The following is a 24,717-nucleotide window of genomic DNA, read 5'->3' as shown; positions in this document are numbered from 1 at the left end:
CATGATATTCTTTTGATAATCAAATGTGTTATATATATTCTTCTACCTTTTGATATACCCATAACATTCTCTTGAGTTATGTTAATTTCAAATATGGAGTATTTAGTAATTTAATATATATTTATTGATTTAATTTATTAAGTATGATATGAGCTAAAAAAACCTCTTAAATTTTAGTAGTATATAATTAGCTTAGATTTATCTATTTTAAATTGAATAGGGTTATTTTTTCGTTTAATACATACTCTCTTTTATCCAAAACTTTATTTTGAATGTAAATACATGAAATTTGATTTTTTTTTAAAATATTTGCGATAAAGAAAAATCAGAAATGAGGTGGTACTAAGTATTATGTAGGGTGTAGCAATTAAAATTATACTACTTCTACTAGAGTACTATTTTTAATTTATTAATTAAAATTAATAGTAGGAGTAGTAAAATTCCTAGGAGTGGAACATCCCCACCCACGAGGGAAAAAAAAAGAAATAGGAAAGAAAATTACTACTCGTAGAAGATATATGGCAGGCACATAAAAATCTTTGTCCCATAAATATTTTAACCCCATTTTTGTGTTAGTTGTAATAAAGACGTTAGCAAATTGCAATAATGCAAGTGGCGAACCTCATCAATTCATTGTTGAAAGTTGAAACCTTTTCTATCTTATTCATTCCTTTCACTAGCTCTTCTCCTATCCTTCATCATATCATCTAGTAACATACTCTCTGTTTTATATCTACTACTTATACTATATTTCTGTCACCAATTATCCACACCGCACCCTTAATTATGTGATTGGGTGAGCAATTGTTGTAAAAATCAACAAATCATACAACATACACAAATTGTTAAATTTATGGTCTGGCTCGATCGATATCTACCACACTGTATAAATATGTAGTAGGAGTATGACATAATTTATTGGATGTTAGAGTTATACCGATCGATCATCATCTCATATCAAGTATATATACATCACGTACACTAACACATATACATACATGAAATATATTTGATGAACGAATAACTAAAATTTAAAATTACCCAAAAATAGAATCACGATAGACAACTATCACGAAGAGGTAGGTAGGTTATGCTGACTTTTAGTTGAGTTTTGGGATCTTGTTGTTTTTTCCTTCTTTTGTGGCTTTGTTGTTTTTGGATTGATGAGGAGATGGTTGGTTTGTTGCTTTAGTGGAGCTGCTTTTAGGTTGCTTTTTGCTTGTTTTGGTTCCTTTTTCTGAGAGGTAGGGGTTTTTTGTTTTTTGGTGACTTTGCCTTCTGGCTTGCCTTTCTATAGCTCGCCGTTTTATGGCTTGAGCGTTTGTTTATCATCGAAAAAACGATAGACAACTATCCTTGCAAGATTTCAAATTTATTTCAACAACTGCACCAACCAACTCCATGGAATAACTTGCTTTGCTTCAGTTGATTACGATAAGGTCCTCTAACCATATAGTATGACTGTGCTATAATAATAATAATAATAATAATAATAATAATAATAATAATAATAATAATAATAATAATAATACCCATAACAATAATAATAATAATAATAATAATAATAATAATAATAATAATAATAATAATAATAATAACAATAATAATACCAATTATTAAATATACACGCATAAAAGGAAAATTCGACCACCACTTTATGTTTCTTTTTTTTTTCTACTTATCTTCATGCAATATCGATAAGTTATCATGAAATCGAGATTTAGAAGATCATGTATCCTCCGAAGTCCGAATCAAAGTTAGATCAAGAATTAGAAAACAATAAAAAATTTGAGAATAACTTAGTAACAAAGAAATGAAAGCTTCCAAAGTAAACACAAACTTAACAAAGAATGTGAGCCAAACAAAGGGCAGAAAAGAAAATTCAAAAGGAAAATAGACTTGATACAAAACTATAGTAACAGTAAATGGAATTGACTTTTTTATTCTAGAAGAATAATTCGTTTTCTTCTTCATGCGTGAATCATTTAGTTTTGATGATCCAATATATCATGATAACAAATCATATGATGAAGAGTGGTTGTAATTTGAATTTGCTTAAATACGCCTAGGTGTCAAATGGTGCGTGGATGAATACATTTATATTCTATTGTATCACTTCACCCATTCACATGCATAACTGTATAATGTTAATTAATTATTTTCCGTTATAATTAGTAAACACGTTTAATTAATCATACAAAACACATTTAATTAATAAGTAGTCATCTAGTTGGGCAAATGCACCGGACATGAACACAAACTCCGTGCCTGTTTTTCTAACAAAGATACGAACCCAATAAAGTTTAATCAAATCCATTAATTTCATACGTGTTCGTGTCAGATTTTTATATCGTATCATGTTGAAAATTGTCAGTTCTAAGTTGAATGTAGTAGTTATACCTGGGTATAAAAGATATTGGAAGATTAAAAATAAAAGTGGATAGAACTCTTCTGAGTAATGAATATATTGAATAATGTGACAGATTTTAAATTTAAAAATATTTTTCTCGATTGAAAAAATTAAATTAAATATCTAAAAAAGTTAAGTACACTCACGAATGGGCTTCATGTTGAGATCCTATTGAGTGAGAGAGGCCGGTACATGGTGAAATGTCACCCACCTCACCCCTCCTCCGCGTAACTCCCTCCGCCATCTAAAGTCCACAATATGTTAGTTAAGCGTTCCATTCTACCGGAATGTGAGACTTAAGAACTATTGCACAAGCCTCATATCATTTGATTTCTTCATTGTAATTAATAGCACTTTCTTTCTCCACAATCAATAGTCATATTTTTGCTGGTATTAAAAGTTTATTCTCTTATATTTCTTTTAGTTTTTGTTTAATGAGATAATTTTCTATTTTACATTAAAATTATTTTCAGTTACATTTTATTTACCATACATCATTAAGTTTTATATTAAAATAAGTGTCATGGCTATTAGTCACGGCGAGTGCACAAAATATTTTGTGACAGAGTATATATTTCATGTTTCCGTCATATCCCACAGTTTATGTATGTGCCATGTTTCACCATTCCTACAAGGGGCAAATCATGGACCACAATTTATAATATTTCCACATTAACATATTTTAGGAAACTTTGTTAGTTGCAACAATCAAACTAGCTCTGTACTTGCATTCAACTTTTCAGAAAATAACTTAAATTAGTTATTTATAATAATAATTAAAAAAGATCCTTATTCAATCCATTAACTTCACCGTGTTTAGATTCTCCATATATAGGCTAATTGTCCTATATATCTTCGTGTTGACTTCAAATCAAATAAGACCGACAATGATGAAGTATGATTTCTAAATAGTATTGTGTTCCAAATGTCCAATGCAAAGTCAAAAGCATGGACCCCTCATTCTTTAGGCCACCTCCATATCTATCATAGGAAAATACAATATTGTTTTCTTTCTTTAATTCTGCTTGCTCAATCCATTAACTTCACCGTGTTTAGATTACCAAACTCTTTTCTTCTTTACTCGAGTAAAGAAAAGCAAGGAAATCAAAATGGGTGCACTATTTATTAACAATCATCAAAGATATTAGTGAATTTGTAGTAGCCAAACAAGTGTGTGTAATCCACTTTTTATCCAATTGATTTGTACTATTTCCAGTCTAAGGGTTAGTAGCAAAACGCATATCATATGCATACATGCATAAGTATGAGTTTGAAGAGTCAATTTTATGTCCAGCACTCTGCTCAACATCTATAATGCCCTTTTGAAGGCAAATTTGAATAATTTGAAGTGTGAAATTGACTAAACTAGTTTTCCGAACACCTCACATTATGTCTGAGCACTGCTTTTGTGCTCGGGCAACACAATTTCACTGAGCACGGAACCTCTCGTTAATTTTCGAGCACCGGAACTATGTTTGGACAAAATGTCTTTGTCGAGTGTTAAAATTCTAATATCTTGTCCCACATCGGCTTGGTGATGATTCTATCTCTTCTATATAAGGATGGATAACCCTCCCCCTTATGAGGCCTTTTAAGGGGTGAGTGACCCATTTCTAATATGGTATCAGAGCAGGGCCCAAGTCGATGATGGAGTTTATTTTCTTTATCTCTTCTCTTGCCTACCCACGTGATGGAAGTCCGATGTGTCATTCCGGCCCACACGTGAGGGGGCGTGTTAAAATTCTAATATCTTGTCCCACATCGGCTTGGTGATGATCCTATCTCTTTTATATAAGGATGGATAACCCTCCCCCTTATGAGGCCTTTTAAGGGGTGAGTGGCCCATTTTTAAAATTCTAATATCTTGTCCTACATCGGCTTGGTGATGATCATATCTCTTTTATATAAGGATGGATAACCCTCCCCCTTATGAGGCCTTTTAAGGGGTGAGTGACCTATTTCTAATATGGTATCAGAGCGGGCCCAAGTCGATGATGGAGTTTATTTTCTTTATCTCTTCTCTTGCCTACCCACGTGATGGAAGTCCGATGTGTCATTCCGGCCCACACGTGAGGGAGCGTGTTAAAATTCTAATATCTTGTCCCACATCGGCTTGGCGATGATCCTATCTCTTTTATATAAGGATGGTAAGCTCTTTTATATAAGGATGGATAACCCTCCCCCTTATGAGGCCTTTTAAGGGGTGAGTGGCCCATTTTTAAAATTCTAATATCTTGTCCCACATCGGCTTGATGATGATCCTATCTATTTTATATAAGGATGGATAACCCTCCCCCTTATGAGGCTTTTTAAGGAGTGAGTGACCCATTTCTAATATCGAGCACATACATATGAGCTTGGAAATGATTCGCAACAGCACACGAGAACTTTAACCGTCAAAAAATTGTCCGAGCGCATTAATTGTGACCGATAAATGCTAGCTAATTAACTGCACATTCCCGCGGCCCTGAAATTGCTAGGAATTGGACATCAACAATCCTAGGAAATTGGGTTCATCATTTTCTTTATAGTAAAACGTAAATAAGATTTAAGTTAGTTGAAAACTTGAAATAAAAGAGGAGATAGAGGTTAAACATAAAAAAGTTGAGTTCGTCGTGGACAAAATAAAACTACCTACCATGAATGTTGTTGGCGGGCCCCATAGTTTGTTGCCTGTGCCATTATCTTCAGCTTATACACCCCAAATATTAACCCTAAAATTAAAATTATGGTGCGATATAAGTATTTAACTACTTCATTTATGTATTCTGGTATTTTCAGTATACTGATAATTTCTTTTGTTTCTATGCAATAAACACACAATAATTCTACTCTACAATTACTATAGCTTAATAATTATGAAACAAATGGAACTATAATTAAACAATTTATTTGATTGCAAATAACTTCATAAAATAAAAATTTAAGAGATATGAATCAAATCCATAATAAATGAAGCCCAATAAATACACTTCCTTCCCCCTTTCACATCTTGAACAGTTGGATATTTTAAAAGTAATTCTTGATAAGTTATGTAGTACTATAGCTAATTTCGATAAGCATATTGTATATCTTATTTTCAGTGAAAGACGACCAATTTATTTACCCATGGCTTATTTTATGTGAAACGGAATTGAAATCTCTTTTACATAAATGTATGCTCTTACCATGTTTTAAATACATGTTCTATTTTGCTTTAGACCATCTCCAATGGTTTATTACATAGTCAATTTATTCAAATTAGACAGTAATTCGTGTGTCACCTAAAAACATGATAGTAGTTGCCCGTGCACACTCACAATAACAAGCAAACATTGTGCCAAAATTATTAGTGCTGCATCTCCCACAGACATATTGTAGAAAATATAATAAACTTTCCAGCTATACAATGGGAAAACTGAAAATAATGATGATGGAAATTTTAGGTGGGTCGTTTGATTAGTAGTGTAGATGAGCTAATTGTGTAATTAACTTACAACGTTTTGAATTATAATGAGTTAATTGCATCCGGCTTGCCTATGTCAATTCTATATCACTTTGAAATCATGATGGGGATTTAACACATAGTACTACGTGCTTAGTCATTATCTAGAGTAATAAAAAAGAACATATAGAAAGAATTGAGAATATGAAGGACCATATTGTATGGTATTGTGAGCTAATAAACTCAAAACTCAAGTTCGAGGTTGCCTGAAATCTGAAGCATCTATCATAGGAGTAGTATATAGAAGAGAGAGAGGTCAACAAATCCCTTACTTTGATAAGAAACATACATTTCATGCATGCTTACACCAACGATCCATCACTCTCAAATTTTGGGTGAATACTTGTCTTTTTGAATGGAACATACTACATATAATTGCTACTTTGTTTTTAAAATTTATATGAAACCAAAGCCACACACCGATGCACTGACACAGTTTCTAAACAGATTTTGTGTTGTGAATCTCAACATACATTGTCTTGGCTATTGGATAACACAGCATGATTAGACTTATTTTTGTTAAAAAATGTTATTTATATGTAAATCTCCATGTAGTAGTATTAAATACGATTTTTATGAATTTAATCTGTAAAAGGACATATAAAGTAGTAGTATAATATAGGGGTTTTTTATAATATAGTAGTATTATGTAATGAGGATGTGATATGGGTTCCTTAAAATCTGAGGTACTATATATTTTTAATTTTTAGTATAATCTTCCTATCTAAAATATAATGATTTTTTTTTCTAGAAGAATATGATGAATTCGTTGTCAAAATCAATGATTTCAAAAAAAATGGAATATTGTTTTCCTATTGGATTCGAATATATTATAGAATATAGACCATGAAATCACTAGACAGAGTAATTATTCACCGTAGTTTTCACAATACAAGAACTATATAAATTTTTATTCTTAAATAGTACTCCATTCTTAAAATTTAAGTTTTGACCGTAACATATTTGTATTTAATCTATAATTGGGCTGACCATTCTCACTTAGCTAAGCAGTTTTGGCCCATTAGAGCATCTCCAATAGCGGTTAGCCCACCGGCTAGCCGATTCACTTCGCTAACCGGTCGGCTAGCCGAATTATTGGAACCGGCCAGCGGCATTTCGGCGAAGAAACCAGCGAGCGCACGCCGATTTCCAGGCGCTGGCTGATGCGCTGGCCGCCACTGTGGTGTGCCGATTGGTGAGCGATCGGCTAGCGCCCCTTTTATATTTTTTATTTTTGAAATTTTTTGAAAAACTATATATACGCGATTTTAGTTTCATTTTTATTTGCACCACTTGTTTTAACGAGTTTTTCTCTCTCTAAATTTCTCGTACAAGAGCAACATCGAGCGATGGATAACAACAACAAGTCCAGTCCGGCGACGAGCGGATCTCGGACTCCCATGGTACCCGTGGGATCTGGATGGGGCCAGATGGGCGGGTAGATGGGCTAAGGGTTTAACGTCCCTTGGCAACAGTTGATGGGGATGATGGCGGGAGCGCCAGGGGGGGATGCAGCGGGGGATGCCTGGGCAGAGTGGGCGAGGAGGCGGCGACAGGAACGCCGGGTGGGGGGAGGTATGCCCCGGATGCAGCAGCGAGATGCTTGCAGCGGATGATGGTGATGATACCGATATGGCAATGAGGGATGCAGTCCGGTATGCATCCCGGATGCAGGGGTCACCGAGAGGGTGGAAACGATCTATCGTCCCTCTATTGATTTTTTGATGGCTTCGTCTCACACGTCGACCCCCGTGGAGACGTTAGTTCACTGGGGATGACCTTTTGTCATTGCATTAGATGAGGATCGATATCGGGGAGCCGGACACTCCCGTTCCAGCGGGTCGGGCCGCGCCGAAGAAGAAGAAGAGCAAGATGGTCGGCGAGTCGTCGCAGCCCGCTGTTGACGACACCCCCACGCGGAGGAAGTGGACAGAGGATGAGTGCGTCGGCCTGGCCAAGGCGTGGTTGTCGGTTTGCAACGATCCGCTAGTTGCGAACAACCAGCGGATCGTTAACATGTGGGCTAAGATTAGAGTAGTCTACAGGAGGAACTGCCCGCACGGAAAGGAGTACAGCGGGGAGGAGTGCCGGAAGGGGTAGGAACGCATCAGGGCCGCGGTCGGCCGATTTTCGGAGTTGTACACCAATGCCCTCCGCATGCTGACTAGTGGGCAGACTGAGGAGGACGTCCGGAGGATAGGGGAGAGTCATTTCCCCGTGAAGGGGACTTATAGGGAGTTCACCTTCTGGGAATGCTATCTGGTGCTGAAGGACTCCGAGAAATTCCGGATTGGGTGCGACGCTGGGTGGCCGAAGAAGTAGAAGCGAGTAACTATTCCGGCGATTACGGCGGCGGCAGCAGCGGCGGATCCCACGACCTCCCCCGGATGCTGAGGAGTTTCCGTCCCCTCCATCCTTTGCTCGTCGCTCTCGCCCGGTTGGCCAAAAGCGGGCGCAACGGGCAGCGAGGGATCCTACCCCCTATCGCCCCAGGAGGTCATCTCGGCACCCCCCCCCCACGCGCATACACCTTATTCTCGTGTCAAAAAATGGAGGAACGGATGTACAAGGTCTTCCAAGAGTGGAGGGCCGCAACTGACCCCACGGAGAAGAGGTTTCTTCGCTCGATGCTCGACAACATGCAGGTGGATTTCGATGCCATGAGGGCACTGATGGGGGGCTCAGACGCGGGCTCAGATACCCACACCGATGTGGAGGTCCCGGGTGGCGACGGCGAGGACGGCGGCGACGACGGTGGCGACGATGAGGAATAGAGAGCGGCGGGGCTCGTGTGTGGAAGCCCGCTTTTTATAAAAATCATGTATTTTTTTTATCTATGTACCTCTTTTTTTTTTAATGAAATGAATGAATTTTCCCGTATATGTCTCGTAAATTTAATTCCATAATTTATTTGTTTTTGAATCATTTTTATTGCGGCTAGCCTGTGGCTGGCCTTAGGCTAGCCTATTTGATTAAAATGATGATGTGGCAGGTGGATTTTTAGTGCTGATGACATGGGAGGGAGAGAGTGGCTAGCTTGTGGCTGGCCTATTGCCATTGGAGATGCTCTTAGAGAGCAGCTTAAAGGATCCCAAACCTGGGCCATATAGGTTGGTGTAACTTGCTGATCTAGGCTAAGACCATCTCCAACCATTTACACTAAACTCAAATCCATTTTTGGGGATACGTCACACCAAAAACTAATTTTACTCCAACCATTTACACCAAATTCAAAATTTACACTATATTTGGTGTGTTTCATAAAAAACACCAAAAATGAGTTTGAGTTTGGTGTATGGTTAAAGAAGTTTCTACACCAAAACTCAATTGTGGAGTATGGTTGGAGATGGTCTAAGGTTGGGAATTTCATGCCCGAGTTACATTCAAATTCCAAGCATAGATATAGGAAAAAAAATTAATCCTTTATTTCTAGGTTCGATAATCCTTTTTTGCTCCACTTGATATTTATATATGGGGCCAAATTCAAGATAATAAACTTTACTCGTCCCAAAAAAGCTATTTTTGTCATTTTTATTGTTCATTGAAGAGTGGTCGAACGGTTAGCGAGGTGTGTTTGAAATTAAATCTCTCGATCCAGAGAATCCACTAGACACCGGGTCTAGGAACTCAGAGAATCCTAGGGTAACCTGTCGTTGGGCACACAATCACTTCCTTCGCCCTTCAAAACCCTCAACCCGCTATAGCTAAAAAAATTTAGTATAGGGAAGCAGGGATCGAATCCACAGAGACAGATGTGTAAGTAAACATGCTCAAAGACCTGGAAGCTATTTTTGGCTGCTGCCACGCAATTTTCGGGGTTGAGCTTTAATTCCTAGACTGAGTAAATATAATATTCTATTCTAACAGCTAGATCTAGGCAGGAACATGCATGATGACTGAAAATAATTGAAATGACTACTTGACTGGGTAAACAACTTCCTAAGCTAACCTAGACATGGGAAAAGCCAAACGTGGGGACCATTTCCTAAAACGACATAGTACGACTGGAAAAAGCTGCAAATTAACTAACTAAAGGACTAACTAACAGCGACATCATCTTCTCTAACTTTTATCACGAAACAACCGATGAAAAACAGAGCAAACAAAGATCGAAACAGGACAGACGAAATTAAACCGATGACTCAAAGAACCACTGAAACTAACACAGATCCACGACTACTAGACGAGGCAAACAAGTAAATAGAATTTAAAACATCATAACAATGCAAGTGCGACAGATCTATACGTCGGATGCTTCATCCACTCCGGATCCAAGCCATCCACAACAATCAAACACCATTTCCATCTCCGATCTTCACATATTCAACTAGATTCAACCGATCAACTACAACTTCCAAGCAATTCAAACTCCAAACTCAAATCAACCAACAATATCCACCAAAGCAAACAAATAAAAGGACAATATCATAACTGAAACCAAAATAGAAATATCCATAGCAAAATACGAAGTATCCCACGAGAGAATAATCAAAACACAACCGAGCTTCGAACGGCGAAGACTCGGGGAAATACGGAATGTAAACTGAAAAACAGTAAAAGATTGTATCTTCGCCTCCGTAGAGACGGTATTACACCACAACTAGATCCGAAACGTGAACTCCCCAGAATGATTCTCCTCAAGTGTGTGTAGAGAACAGTGGAAAAACTAAGCTAAGAGCCGATGTGGAAAAAGAGATATCTTCATGTTGATCGCGTGCTCTTATTTATAGTGGATAGAGCTTCTAGACTGTTCCTGTGATTCCCATTTTGCCCTCCAATTGGATGCTCCTCAGTCTAGTAACTCTTCCTTCTTCCGCTCACTTTTCTCGCCAGCTTCTTCTTCTAGGCAATCTTCGTCTTCTTCCTGGGGCTGGCGATTTCTCTACACACCTGGCTTATAAAACCTTGTTAGACCCAGGAAATCACAAAATTTATCCCTATAACCAATGCATGAAATTAGCCTTATCAAACTGCTCACACTTAAACCATACTTGTCCATGACATTGGCGATATGATGCATGTACCAAGACCGAGCCGGGCCTTTCACTATTGCCCAACGTGCTTGAAGCACACCGAATCCTCGCTCCACGTCCTTCTATGCAGACTCTTGTCGCTGTGCAAAAAGGCCTCTCCTCGCATCCGTTGGGAAGGAGATCGTCATCAAGAAAACTGGCCATCTCGGGTACATGTCATCCGTTGGCAGTGAACTTGATTACCGGACCGTTGCCATTGCATTGCTCGATGAAGAGACCCGACGTCTTCAACACGTTGATGTCGTTGTTTGACCCCGCCACGCCAAATGAGCATGCCAAATCCAAAGACGGTGGTCAACGATGGCTTCAAGGATCATCGTCGGGTAGGTACCCTTATACCCACTGGTGAATTGGCCTCTCCACGCTGTCGGACAATTCTTCCACTCCCAGTGCATACAAACAATGCTCCCTAACATTCCAGTAAAGTCGTGCACCCTATCGTGCATCCTCATCAGGAACTGGCAATCTTCGGCATTCGGCTTGCGCAAATATGTGGCGCTGAAGGCGTCAATCACGCCCTCACAAAATTTTCCCAAATACTCCTGGCCAGTTGTATCCCCGACGTAAAGATACTCGTCGAACATGTCCGTTGTGGTGCCATATGGCAACTGACGAAGCGCAACCGTGCACTTCGTGAGCGGGGATAGATCGCTTCTGTGGGCCGCATCTTGCCGCTGCTGGAAGTACTCGTCGCGCGCCTCCAACATGTGAACAATCTGGAGAAACAATTCTCGCCACATCCTAAACCGTTGGCGAAAAACCATCACTCCCCAACGGGGCTCATCGGCGAAGTAGTCCTCGAACAAACGTTGATGAGCTAGACGATGCTCTCGACGGACGGGTGTCCGATGGCAGATGGGCCTCGGGACCTGCTCTTCGGCCTGCTCTTGCTCTTGTATTGCACGAGTACCTGCGAGAATCTGGTTCCCGAAAGCAAGCATTGCGCGTTCCATAGCCCGACTTATATCTTCTACGGCCATACCGGAAAATTGAGTGAAAGAGAAAAAATGAGTGAAAGAGAGAATTTGAAATGGAGAGATGTTGTGTGAGGGTTGAGAGATGCGTGAAAAATGAGTGAAAATAAGGTATATTTATAGATAAAAATAAAAAAAGGGGAAAAGGCGTCATCGGGCTTGACGCTGCAATGGATGCCCGATCGGGCTCGAGATCGGGACAACCGATCTTTCGGTCACGCGACTCGAGCTCGGGCATTTGCAGTGGATGCCCGAGGACGCCTGAGCCCGATCTCGTGTGATCGGGCATCCAGTGTAGATGCTCTTAAAATTTAAATTTTCACCGCAATATATTTGTATTTAATCTATAATTGGGTTGACCATTCTCACTTAGCTAAGCAGGTATGGCCCATTAGGGGGCAGCTTAAAGGATCCCAAACTTGGGCCATAGGTTGGAATAACTTGCTAACAAGGGCTAAGGTTGGGAATTTCATGCCCGAGTTACATTCGAATTCCAAGCATGGATATTGGAAAAAAAAAATTATTCCTTTATTTCTAGGTTCAATAATCCTTTTTTGCTCCACTTGATATTTATATATTTGGCCAAATTCAAGATACTCCCTCCGTCCCAGATAATTTGGGACACTTTGACCCGGCACGGGTTTTAAGAAATCTAATGGAAAGTGAGTTGAAAAAGTTGGTGGGATGTGGGTCATACTTTTAAAGTATTAGTTTTATACTCCCTCCGTCCTACTTTAGGAGTCTCGGTTGAGTTCGGCACGGGTATTAAAAAATGTAACGGAAAGTTGGTGAGAAAAGATAGTGGTATGTGAGTCCTACTATTATATATTAGTTTTGTAATAAAATGTGAGTGGAAAAAGGTTAGTGGAATATGAGGCCTAATACTATTTATGGAATATTCCAACCGGGACTCCTAAAGTGGGACACCCAAAAATGGTAAACCGGGACTCCTAAAGTGGGACGGAGGGAGTAATAAAATGTGAGTAGGAATGAGTTAGTGGAATATGAGGTCCACTACCAAAAATGGTAAAAGTGAAATGAGACAAATTATGTGGGACGACCCGAAATAGAATACTGGATCCAATTATCTCGGACGAAGGGAGTAATAAACTTCACTCGTCCCAAAAAAGCTATTTTTGTTGTGTTTATTGATCATCCAAATCTTACTTTCACTAATACTATTTTAATTATTTTTCTTTTTTTATCTCATTTATTAATTTTGCATTAAAATGCATATCATTCTCGAAATATTTTATTTTTATAGAACATGAGAAATAACAAATTACAGTCAATTTTTGAATTCTTTGTATCAAAATGCTCTTGGCAATACAATAATTTCCTAAATTTATTTCGTGGATAATGTTACTCCTTCTAACTCCCTTCTAACTTCCGAACATTCTACTTTATTCTCTCTTTATCTGTAATCAAATCTTTTCTCCATCTGCCCCTCCATCAAATCCAATGACACTTCAAAATATTACAAAATCAATAATGAAGGAAGATAATTACAGTGTTTCAATAAGATAGATTAGTTATATAAGATATTGGAGTAGTTTATTTTGTACTTACATATATTGTCTAACTACAGAGTTTATGGCATGTGAATAATCCTAATTAAGCTGAAAGGGCAAAACAGAATTTCTTGAAATATCAATACTAAGCCCCAAGAAATGAAATACTGATGTTGATTCTTGCAAGGCATGCAACCTCTGAGCGTGAAAAGCAACAAGGAAGTTGCAACATTTGCGTATCCTACCTAATTTAATCATTAATCAACCAATGAATTATGAAACATTCCCCTCCCATTTAAGGAAAGAATCGCCCAAAGTTAAATTGTTCCAAGTGTAGCTATGCAACCTTATGTTTTTCAATTTTCACCCAACCCTATTGCAATTAATGGGGATTCATTAAAAGCAAAAATAAGGCAAGAATCAATGAACGAAAATCAAATCAAAATAATACTATTACTACTACTTTCTAGAACTAGAATTAGAGTTATAAAACGTTGTGTAACAATTGACGCATGATACAATATATTTATGATTATTCTAGTTTTTTATATTTTCTGCATTAATCTTTTATTTTTCATATTACGTTTTCTGAACCCTACATCATCCATTATAATATTGATTGTATTAATATCCTCCATCTCACTTGAATGATGTCATCGTGCAATCAAAGAACATAGAATTGTGAGATTAGAAAATTTTGAACACTAAAATGTTGGTTACACTACTTAATTAAATACAAATTTACACTCGCAACTATTGAGCACAAAAAACAGAGCATTTGCAATGTGTATACATCCTACTTACTTTTTCTCAATTCTTGATTTTTTTACCTTTTTATTTATAAATTAATCCACCCATTTGACACGGTAGACACAAGTTTTATTGAGACGAAAGAAACATCAGATGTAATAGAAGAATCTAGATTAGATCCGTGAAAATTGAGAATGATATTCCTAACCCAAAAACCATTCTATAAGTGGTGATGAGGCCTTATGAGTGTTGTTACACAAGAGGTATGGCTCCTGATCCCAAAAAGGGAAGCCTTGTAACCATCCTCAGCATCGACGGCGGCGGCATCCGAGGCATCATCCCTGCTACCATTCTTCAATTTCTTGAATCCAAGCTCCAGGTCTTTTTTCTACCTACTTAAAAAGTAGTAGCGTTGATTTTTGCATGACAAGGTAGTTTTGCAGGAGCTAGATGGTGCAGATGCAAGAGTTGCAGATTACTTCGACATAGTAGCCGGAACCAGCACTGGCGGCTTGCTAGCCACCATGATCACCGCCCCCGACCACAATAAACGCCCCTTGTATGCCGCAAAGGACATAATCGACTTCTATCTCAACGAATGCCCCTCCTTCTTCCCTGGTTGCGAGTTAGTATCTTTCATCTCAATATTAAATAGTACTACCCTGTCTACGAAAAATAGTCATGTTTTTCTATTTTAGGTCGTCCACCAAAATTAGGTCTAGTCTATTTATAATAGTAAGTTTTTTTTCTCTATCTCTCATGTTTACCAATTTTGCATTAAAATTCACGTGTTCCATAACTAAAACTATTTTTTTTGGACGGAAGTAGTAGTATATATACGACTTGGGTTGTGATGTTTTTAATTTATTCGAACTTGTGTTTTGAAGCCGGCATAATGTGCTCAAGACTCTGAAGAATTTATTTGGACCAAAGTATAATGGGAGGTGTTTGAGGACATTGTTGAAGGAGCAATTAGGAGACATCACAATCAAGGAGACATTAACAAATCTGGTGATTCTTGCTTTCGATATCAAGCGGCTGCAGCCAGTTATCTTCACCACTAAAGATGTGTGTAACCATCTCAATTTTCATATTTATGAAATCAAAACAAAAAATTCCAATTAACAATTTTTGCTCACTTGAAAAAGGCCAAGGAGAAGTCCTACAGAGATGCCAAACTGTGTGACATCTGCATAGGCACCTCCGCAGCTCCCACCTTTCTACCCGCACACTATTTCGAAACGGTCGATGAAGCCGGCAACACCACCACCTATGATCTAATAGACGGCGGCGTTGCAGCCAACAATCCTGTAAGTGGCTGTAATGTTGTTAGCGAAAAATGAGACTCAACAGAGATTTTTTTTTTAATAAATAGATAGAAACTAATTTTGGTGGACAGTCTGAAACGAAACGACAATATTAATAATTGCAGACGCTGATAGCAATATCCCAGATATCGAATGGGATATTGGCGGGAGATTCGGATTACACGGAGATGTCAGCGTTGGACGGGAGCAAGGTGCTGGTGCTGTCGCTGGGGACGGGGATACCGAAGCAGGCGGAGAAGTACAGCGCGGAGGAGGCAGCGGGGTGGGGGCTGCTGGGATGGGTGTACAAGTGGGGGAACACGCCACTGATGGATGTTTTCGGAGACGCGAGCTCGGACATGGTGGACATCCATGTCTCCACGCTCTTCCAGTCGCTTCACACCAAGAAGAATTACCTCCGAATCCAGGACGACACGCTCTCCGGCGACCAGACTTCTCTGGACATCGCGACCTCGCGCAATCTGCGGGAGCTCGTCGACGTGGCGAAACGGCGCCTCAAGATGCCCATGTCGCGAGTGGACCTCGAGACAGGGCAGTTTGAGGAGGTGGAAGGAGAGGGCACCAATGAAGAGGCTTTGATTCGATTTGCGAAACAGCTTTCGGCTGAGAGAAAGCTGAGAGAGAGAGGCGAAACTCATACAACACTTGTTATCCATTGATTCATGTTAATACTATGATTCATTTATGTGGTGAAATTCGTCCTCATCCTTGTCATTTTCTCATCATATATACCATAACTGTTTAGATATTGATTTTCCTCAACCTTTGTTTTGCTGGTATATTGATATTAAAGTAATTTGACTGATACAATGGTGGGAAGAGATGCCCTGATCTTGCTAATAGTAGGATGAAAATATAAAAAATGAATTGAATGGAAATAAAATGAAACGAAATTAATAGGGGTGTATGTGTATCTACACAAGTATCTCTATCAACAATAATGGTGGATCTAGGAAACAATTTCGGAGATGGCAGAATTAAATTAATAAGTGGACCAAGTTTTTCTTTTTTTACATGAATGATGGGTACAATTGTTAATTCACAAATAAAGCTTTAAACAATCTCAAAATGATATCGATTGTCGTCTTTTTCTTTCGAAAAAGTCGCAAATCAAGGTGGCGAAAGGAAACAATTGGTCATCCTTGCGATTACGTTGCATAAAAACTGTATAATAACCTAAGAACTTGCGCCAGGTAACTACCATATTATATACGGATGACTACCATTATTTGGAATAAAAATATGAGAAATTTTAAACATTTTACCAGGGTAATAGTACCATACTTATGGACGAAATATGATTACTAAGATTTTTTTTAAATTACATTAATTAATTTAAAAAATTTAATATTAAGCTATTAAATCTCCAAATCTAATACTAGTACTATATAAATCCTAGTTACATTTTATTACAACTCTCTCTCTATATATAAAATACAATTAGTGATAAACACATCTAAAAACTAATCTTTTTATAAAAACCTAACGCAACTACTATGATTATAAATTTACATAAACCTAATACAATTAGTGATAAACAAATCTAAAAACCTAACGCAACTTGAAAGTTTCGATAGTACCACACCTTCATTTTGAGGAAAATAATCAAGAAAATCCATAACGATGTTGTATATAATAGTAATATACTACTAATCTACAAAATCATTTGCCAATATTAGATTTTATACATACAAAATTATATTCATTGATGCTAATAATATTATTCTTGCACATGCCCCATATATTATAGTACTAATAAAATGAATATGTGCACTCTGCATTTTTGTAGTTAATATTCATCATAACACAAAGTTAACTCCCATGAATCGACCCATGAACTTGAAGATGCATTACATTTATAACCAGAATCGTCTCGACAAAAAGCATAACTTTTATGGAGTACTATACTTGTATAAGTGCATGCCTATTAATGTATAACTACTGCTACTTTTACTAAAGCAAAAGTGCAACCATACTTGTGATGATGTACACTGGCTTCAAAATTTTTATTTGACTTTATTCTGTAACATATGTTATACTCCAATTTTCCTAACACATACACTACCGGCTGGTGATGAAAAAAATTTGATACAAGAAGACAGGAGAATAAAATTAGTGCATGCATTTGAAAAATAAAATTTAAATTGGCATCCTAAATGAATTCCTCAGAAAAATATGCTATACTAAATATCTCAAAACAGCTTTATATGAAGCAATATGACAAGCGGTTTTAAATTCTCTGGCAAAATAAGTGTAGAATGAAAGTGAAATTAATTAAGAAGTAGGAGGAGTATATGATATGTTTTTGTAAGGCAAGCAAGGTCCTTGTTGCTCTCACCGACTAGTCGTCGTCTTTGTCTTCATCTTCGTCTTCATTTCCGATACTCTGACCGCTGGTGGCTGCAGAACCGCCTTTAACCACCTTCTTTCCACCATCCACTGGGAACCCTGAAACTGCTATCGGCTCCGCTGAATCAACTCTCTTCATATAGATTCTGTATTTCTGAAATTCAAAATCCAAATTTATTTGCTTAGAAAAAAATGTAATGCATGGAATTAGATGATCATAATAGTTTTGTAATTACCTGTAAATGACTTTTAACTTCATCATTAGTGAGACCTTCAACCTTCATACGCTCCCTAATCTGCTTGGGTGTAGCCGCTGCTAGAATTCAACACATTATAAACTTGGATTAAACATTTACACTTATAAAAATACATTAAAAATATATAATTACTATGATTTATGAAAAGAGATATCTTACTCTGCGCACCACCAAGCTGATGGAGGGCATCAACAAAAATCTTGTGCAACTCCGGAGACCAACAACGCCTCTGTTTCTTGTGATGAGTTCCATCGTCGCTCAAATCAGCCTCACTCTTTTCATTCATTGCTCTCTTGAAAGGCGAAAATGCCCCTCCTTCGTTCCTCAGTTTACCACCAAACTGATTTCCATTTCCCAGCCCTTCCGCGAATCTCTGAAGTATGGAGTATATATTTAAAAAAATGCAAATCCAATTAAAATGAATAGCAAATATGGAAGAAAATTTACTGATTTCAGGGGAAAAACAGGGGCTTGATCTCTTGACATCGGTGTACAGATCTGAACAGAAGTCCTCCAATCTTTCTTCTCGGTGAATTCATTTGACGCTTTTACCCTTCCATCTCTCCCGCTCTCTGCCTTCAACCTTTCAATCACTGAAAAAAAATAAATCAAAACAAATGTAAACAAGTGAGAGAGAGAGAGAGAGAGACCATGTTTGAGCAGGTGCATGCAGTGAGGAAGTTCACGTTTGAAAGCTTCAATCTTGTGCAGTTCTTCTTCCAATGCATGGACATGAAAATCCAGCATCGATGATTTCTTGATGAAATCATCCATGCCTGAAACTTCTGAGAGGATTTCTGAAATGTTTTTGGAGCCCAAATCAAAATTCATTGTGTTTCAATTCTAACCAATATCACCCCTTTCAAAAATGCTACACCTATTCTTTTTCTTCTCCCTGTTTGCCTAGTTAGATGTAATATACTCATACATGAAAGGTGGCTGCATACGATTACACGCAAGAATAATATGCTCCAAATAGTGGCTTACTTGGTACTATCACACATGTATATTTTAATATTACTATATTACCCTTGAGGTTGGTTAAACTTAGACAAAGAGATGGTCATGATGGAGGGTAGAAAAGGCAATACACAATGATTCTTCCAATAAAAAGATTCTAGCAGTTTCCAGATTTCTTTTCACACTCTCGATTCCTAACAAAACCAGAGGTTAGTACGGTCAAATTGAGGAATCTTGACTCTTTTGTCTGGAGATATCATCTTTTTTACAAAGGGTGCTTTTCCAGATTTTTTATCAAGGGTAGGGATTTTTATATGCTATTTTTATCTGGGCCTAAAGAGAGGGCTAATTCGTATATTTGCATAAAGAAACACTTTCTGAGTAATTTAAGTCTCATTATGTGTATTTTATCATTCAGATAGTGTATCATACACTCAATCTCATCAAATATTGATGTGATACTAATATTCTGTGTTTCTTTTATTTTTTCTTTTTATGTTCAAAATCTTGCCATGTTACCGCATATTCTTAGAGTAAAATAGTCAAATTGAAACTTTCAATTTTCTACCATATTGAATATGATTACAGCGTTTTATATTGGAATGCAGAGCATCATTGGATAGTCCAATATGGATCAAGAGTCACAAAATATTTAAGGGATATATTTTTTTTATCATAATATTATTATTAGGGATTATGATTTTTCGAAATATGATTGTAGTGAATATGATCCTATTAATTATTTATCTTCTGTTCGAATATATCAAAAAAAGTTTTTAAAATTATGAACTTACATTAAGTAATATATTCGTCTCAAACGTACATACTGTCCTTAGACAAGAAATTGTTTAATTGTTCTTTTAAATCAAGAATCTTCTTTTAGAGTTTTTCTTTTTGCGATTTCTTTTTCTTTCTTCTTTTGGTCCAAGAAACCTATGGGTTTTGCACCATATAATTAGCCTATTGAGATTGTCTTCCAATACAAGGACAATGAGTAGGATTCTGGTCAAATGTCTATTCTCTAATTTTCTAAATAAATAAATATTTTTGTATATTTTTGTATATGTTTGTATTTAAATATATATGTTGGTAATGGAAATTAATTGGATTGTGTGTATGAGTATCCAGAATATAGACGTACCACATACCATCTAAAATTAATAAATTATTAATTACGGTATTCCTGAGCTATTTGGTTTTGGGTCTAAAAAATTATTGAATCCAGTCACTCAAGTGTGATTAGCTCTTATTATAGACGTACCTCACAAGTTGACTGTTTGGTTTTTTCAGCAGCTCATATGTAATACTTGGATCTAGTCATGTATGATTAGACTAAAAATGATTTACAAAAATTGATCATCAATGGAAGGATAAATCCATTAGGTTTCTAGTTAGTAAATTCATTGGAACAAATATACTGAAATACTATCGTAGCGAAAAAAAAAACAATATTGCAATTTTGATATACCGAAATACTATTTTAATATTGTAATTATATGGAATTTTATATAATACGGTATAACGTGCCATATATTCCAAAATTTTGGTATGTACCGGAAATTAGGGTACATACCGTGTATATACACCGTAAAAATAGTATATATCATAAATAAGAAATATATTTGCGTATATTATATGTTTAATCCGTAATTGACAATTTATAAAACGTGCATTTTGTATAACTATGAAATTAGACTTCCATATTTATTAAAAACTTAAGTCTTAATATGAATATGTTCTGCTGAAAATTTACTTTTTGTTAGATTTATAAGTTATAGCTTTTAATTATATATTCTTTTAAACCGGATCACCATTTTACCAAGAGAGTTTCCCTATGATCCAAAATTTCTTGGTCATGGTACTTCCTCTGACTTTCTAGATTACTCATTAAACACAATTTGATACTATCATATGTTTACAAGTTTTCCTAAAAATCACATGTATATGAAAAATATATTCCACCACATGTTTAATTGCATATCCAAAATCGACTTTTTAGCCATGAATTATATGGGGGTGATCATTTGATTTTCCATTCATTTTTTAAAAACTGAATTGAACAGAAAATCAAAATTTTGTGAAAATTAAAATCAAATTTAATTGAATCATATGAAACACCATACCTTAAAATCCGAATTAAGAACTACAAAAACTAATTTGAATAAAAAAATGAAAATCGTACCAAAATTCTGAGAAAAAATAAAAAGCCCAGAATTATTTTTCCAATGTTTACATAAAAATATCATATCAACCAAGTAGCATATCCAATAAACCAACATAACTAGGGTATTATAAAGTCTAATACTCCCTCCGTCCACAAAAAATAGGGCAATTGATGTATGACACGGGTTTTAATATAGAATTGGTAAAGTAAGAGAGAATGGTAAAAAATAAGAGAGAAGGAAAAAAGCGAGTGAGACATAGTGCTAGTGGAATTATGTGTAGGGTTAGAGCATCATTAACCCCGTCCCAAATTCAGACCCCAACCCCGTCCCAAAATGGTAAATATGCCTATTTTTTTTTGGACAGAGGGAGCATAATTTAGTATGTAATATTATAATTAAATTCAGTTTTTCAATATTTTTTATTTTATGTAGATCTGAACTGAACTAAATAAAAAACCAAAGGTTTCTAAAAATATAAATTGAACCAGATAAAAATCCAAAAGAGCTAAACTAATTTTAAATTTCAATTTGATTTTATTCAGATATTTAATTTTTTAATAACCTCCGTCCAAGTTAAGATGACTCATTTCATTTTGGCACATATTTTGGAAAAATCATAATAAATAGTTAAAATGAAATTAAAGTAAGAGAGAATAATGTGGAAGAGACTATCTTCAACTTTATTTTATTTCTTACTTTATTTTTCCTCCACTTCAACTATTTATTACTCCTTCCGTCCCAAGATAAGTGACCTACTTCTTTTGGGCACAGGATTTAAGGAATTGTATTTATATAAGTTAAAGTGGAGAGAGTAAAGTATGAGAGAGGGAAAAGCAGAGGAGAAGAGAGAGAATAACGTAGGTGGAGAATAAAGTAAAAGAGATGACTTTTTGCTAAAAATGGAAATAGGTCACTTATAGTGGGACATCCCAAAAAGGAATACAAGTCACTTATCTTGGGACGGATGGAGTATTTCAAAACAAGTGCAAAAATAAAATGGGTCATCGTAACTACTAGGGGTGAAGTATTATAATAGAAAGGAGGTTCATACTCAAATTAATACTCCATCTCAATTACTATGTACTCCCTCCGTCCGCAAATAGGAGTCCCGTTTTTCTCTTTTAGTCCGTCAACGAATAAGAGTCCCGGTTCACTTTTACCATAAATGGTAATAGGGTCCCACCTTCCACTAACTCATTTCACTCACATTTCATTTAAAAATAATATTTACAAGTGGGACCCCTATTCCACTAACTTTTTTCCACCTACTTTTTTTAACATTTCTTAAAACCCGTGTCGCCCATGAATGAGACTCCTAATGGCGGACGGAGGGAGTAGATAGCAAAGGAGCAAAAGTCCCAAAGAAATTTAAAAAATACAAGAATCACCAAGTTAATCAATTTAAATTTCTGTACTACATACTTTTTATTCCCGATCCTGATTAATACTCCATATTATTATTTCTCACCATACAATCCTGCTGCAAAAGCAACAGCATCAATTCTCCTCTATATTCTTTTAATCTTATCAAAGATAATCACTAGAACACGTATAAATACTAGAATTCCAAAGGAGCAATTCGAAGCCAAATAATCAACAAGAATCCTTTATTCAAAAGATGTTCTATTTTCTCATCACGATATAATAGTGTTGTAGTATTAAAAAGTGACACATGTGACACGGAAGTAGCAACAAACCTGAAAATTGTTGAATATATATCGGATGTGCAATTAAATAATTAAGGGAAATTGGTCTCTAAAACCATGAACTTTGCCCAAAATTTGGTATTTCCCATGAACTTTGAAATTGGTATATAATATCACGAACTTTGTATTTTGTTTGGTATTTCCCAAATTCACTCAAATAAGATATTTTCATCAAAATCTTATTTAACATAGGCAACCGTGATATGTTTTATAATATTTGAAACCATTTTTTAAGTTCATAACATGTAGCATAAAAAGTCACGTTGAAAACCACGTTGATTTAATTGTGTCAAGTATGATAAAAGCCTCGTAAGTTAGTCAAATATAGTAATAAACATGCCATGGGAAATACCAAACAAAATGCAAAGTTCGTGATATTATATACCAATTTCAAAGTTCATGGGAAATACCAAATTTTGAGCAAAGTTCATGGTTTTAGAGACCAATTTCCCAATAATTAATACAAACGTCTAAAAAAGAATAATTTCAGAGCAGCACCAACAATGGCATGGAGATGATTTCAACAAATTCTCTTACTTAAAAATCTTATCTGTATTGTGATTCCACAAAACAGACAAGGAGATAGTCTTAAAAGGCAGATTCCATAAATATTTGGTTTAAAAGTATGGACATTCTAAACTAAAGCAGGGGCCTATGATAAAAAAAAAACGAGGACCTTTGCTTCCATGTCTGCTCATTTTAGGGAAAAAACTACGTGTTTCCCACTAAATCTCTTGTTTAATAACCGCTAATCAAATTCCAAATACTTGGACTCAGGGTTATATGCGCTCACCTTTTTTAGAGACGGCCAGATTTTGGATTTAACTTGAATTGAAATGTAATTACGCCTACAAAGATTTTTCAAATTTAGATTAGGTTTGTAACTCCAGTTGTACGGCAGAACTTGTATCGATGTATACTTTTGTTACACGAGATTAATTTGATTCGAGATTAAACTTGTCCGAAGAAGTTGGCAAGATTAATTATGTCAAAAGACTTAATCCCTTCGCGACACTGTTCTAAAACTAAGTACTATGCTGATTTAACGATCCCAATAAAACTGCATAATGAGACTAAGTCATGTCTAATGTCTACTCGTCAAACTATGCAACCATGCGAGCAGAGAGATTAATTAAAGGTTATATTGTTGGATTTATTAGCATGACCTTTGGCCTTTCCGCTTGTGAGGCTTTGGCCTTTTGGTTGTTCGCAATCGCCAATCGCCATGGACTTTATATTGCGTGTTGATGGCGAGACCTTCCATGTTCTCTGTATGCTTGTGATACACGAGCATATTTCATATTTTGTTTAGATATTTTAGGGATTCACATGTCTTCTCCATATCTTTATTTTCTTGTTCATTAAGTTACCCGATAGGAGGTTTATCCTATCAGCTTGCATATAGACGTGATCTTAAAATATAAAGCCACACTTATCTTACAACATTCATGAAATGCACTGCGTCGATAATTCTGCCTACTTTGGGAAATTTTGCTCGTTGAAATCTTTCGTACCCTTTTGTTGTTTTTTGTTTAGATAATTTAGGATCTAATTTGTTTACTTTATTGACTCTCTCAAAATGATTTACCCTTTGATTTTCAAATTTTATTTTTGTTATACTCTTAATTAATTATTAGAGTTGTCCCTTATCCTTTCATGTATCTAGTCCAGTTATACTCGAGCTGTACTATTCTACTTAAAGCAGCTTTTAGCTTTAGTACTTTTAAGTCGATCTTTCTTAGTTAATAAGGAGTCGTCTTAGTCTTAGGAAGTCAAGTCGTAGCCTAGAG

The 24,717-nt window shown here is 36.3% G+C and overlaps 3 protein-coding genes across 5 annotated transcripts; 1 reads left to right on the top strand and 2 right to left on the bottom strand.

Moving 5' to 3' along the window:
- Window positions 1-11,154: 11,154 nt before the first annotated feature.
- LOC125189720 lies at window positions 11,155-11,907 on the bottom strand. The gene has a single exon (XM_048086963.1). It carries the CDS (start codon window positions 11,905-11,907, stop codon window positions 11,155-11,157), a length of 753 nt encoding a protein of 250 aa, XP_047942920.1.
- A 2,416-nt stretch (window positions 11,908-14,323) lies between these two features.
- Window positions 14,324-16,252, top strand: LOC125190713 (patatin-like protein 2). Its single transcript, XM_048088086.1, has 5 exons — window positions 14,324-14,541; window positions 14,606-14,787; window positions 15,050-15,230; window positions 15,311-15,472; window positions 15,595-16,252. Exons 1-5 carry the CDS (start codon window positions 14,395-14,397, stop codon window positions 16,147-16,149), a joined length of 1,227 nt encoding a protein of 408 aa, XP_047944043.1. The 5' UTR covers window positions 14,324-14,394; the 3' UTR covers window positions 16,150-16,252.
- Window positions 16,253-17,591: 1,339 nt separating this feature from the next.
- On the bottom strand, window positions 17,592-19,008 carry LOC125186008 (transcription factor HHO5-like). 3 transcript variants are annotated; one of them, XM_048082306.1, is made up of 5 exons: window positions 18,747-19,008; window positions 18,544-18,689; window positions 18,256-18,469; window positions 18,076-18,155; window positions 17,592-17,993 (listed from the first exon to the last, which is right to left on the bottom strand). In XM_048082306.1, the coding sequence occupies exons 1-5, from the start codon at window positions 18,925-18,927 to the stop codon at window positions 17,832-17,834; spliced, it is 783 nt and encodes a 260-aa protein (XP_047938263.1). In that variant the 5' UTR covers window positions 18,928-19,008; the 3' UTR covers window positions 17,592-17,831. The 3 variants fall into 3 exon arrangements, with proteins under 3 accessions (XP_047938263.1, XP_047938264.1, XP_047938265.1); XM_048082307.1 differs by having other exon boundaries at window positions 18,076-18,152; XM_048082308.1 differs by having other exon boundaries at window positions 18,783-19,008.
- Window positions 19,009-24,717: the final 5,709 nt, after the last annotated feature.

The sequence above is a fragment of the Salvia hispanica genome, chromosome 5, assembly GCF_023119035.1.
Source record: "Salvia hispanica cultivar TCC Black 2014 chromosome 5, UniMelb_Shisp_WGS_1.0, whole genome shotgun sequence".
NCBI lineage: Eukaryota > Viridiplantae > Streptophyta > Magnoliopsida > Lamiales > Lamiaceae > Salvia > Salvia hispanica.
This window is presented reverse-complemented; position numbering and strand designations above follow the sequence as displayed.

Coding starts and splice junctions, on each gene's coding strand:
- LOC125189720 (XM_048086963.1), bottom strand. CDS start 11,907: ATGGCCGTAGAAGATATAAGTCGGGCTATGGAACGCGCAATGCTTGCT.
- LOC125190713 (XM_048088086.1), top strand. CDS start 14,395: ATGAGGCCTTATGAGTGTTGTTACACAAGAGGTATGGCTCCTGATCCC. Junction 14,542..14,605: donor TTCTTGAATCCAAGCTCCAG/GTCTTTTTTCTA, acceptor GTAGTTTTGCAG/GAGCTAGATGGTGCAGATGC. Junction 14,788..15,049: donor TCCTTCTTCCCTGGTTGCGA/GTTAGTATCTTT, acceptor TGTGTTTTGAAG/CCGGCATAATGTGCTCAAGA.
- LOC125186008 (XM_048082306.1), bottom strand. CDS start 18,927: ATGAATTTTGATTTGGGCTCCAAAAACATTTCAGAAATCCTCTCAGAA. Junction 18,156..18,255: donor TCAGCTTGGTGGTGCGCAGA/GTAAGATATCTC, acceptor GTTGAATTCTAG/CAGCGGCTACACCCAAGCAG. Junction 17,994..18,075: donor AAGTTAAAAGTCATTTACAG/GTAATTACAAAA, acceptor TTTGAATTTCAG/AAATACAGAATCTATATGAA.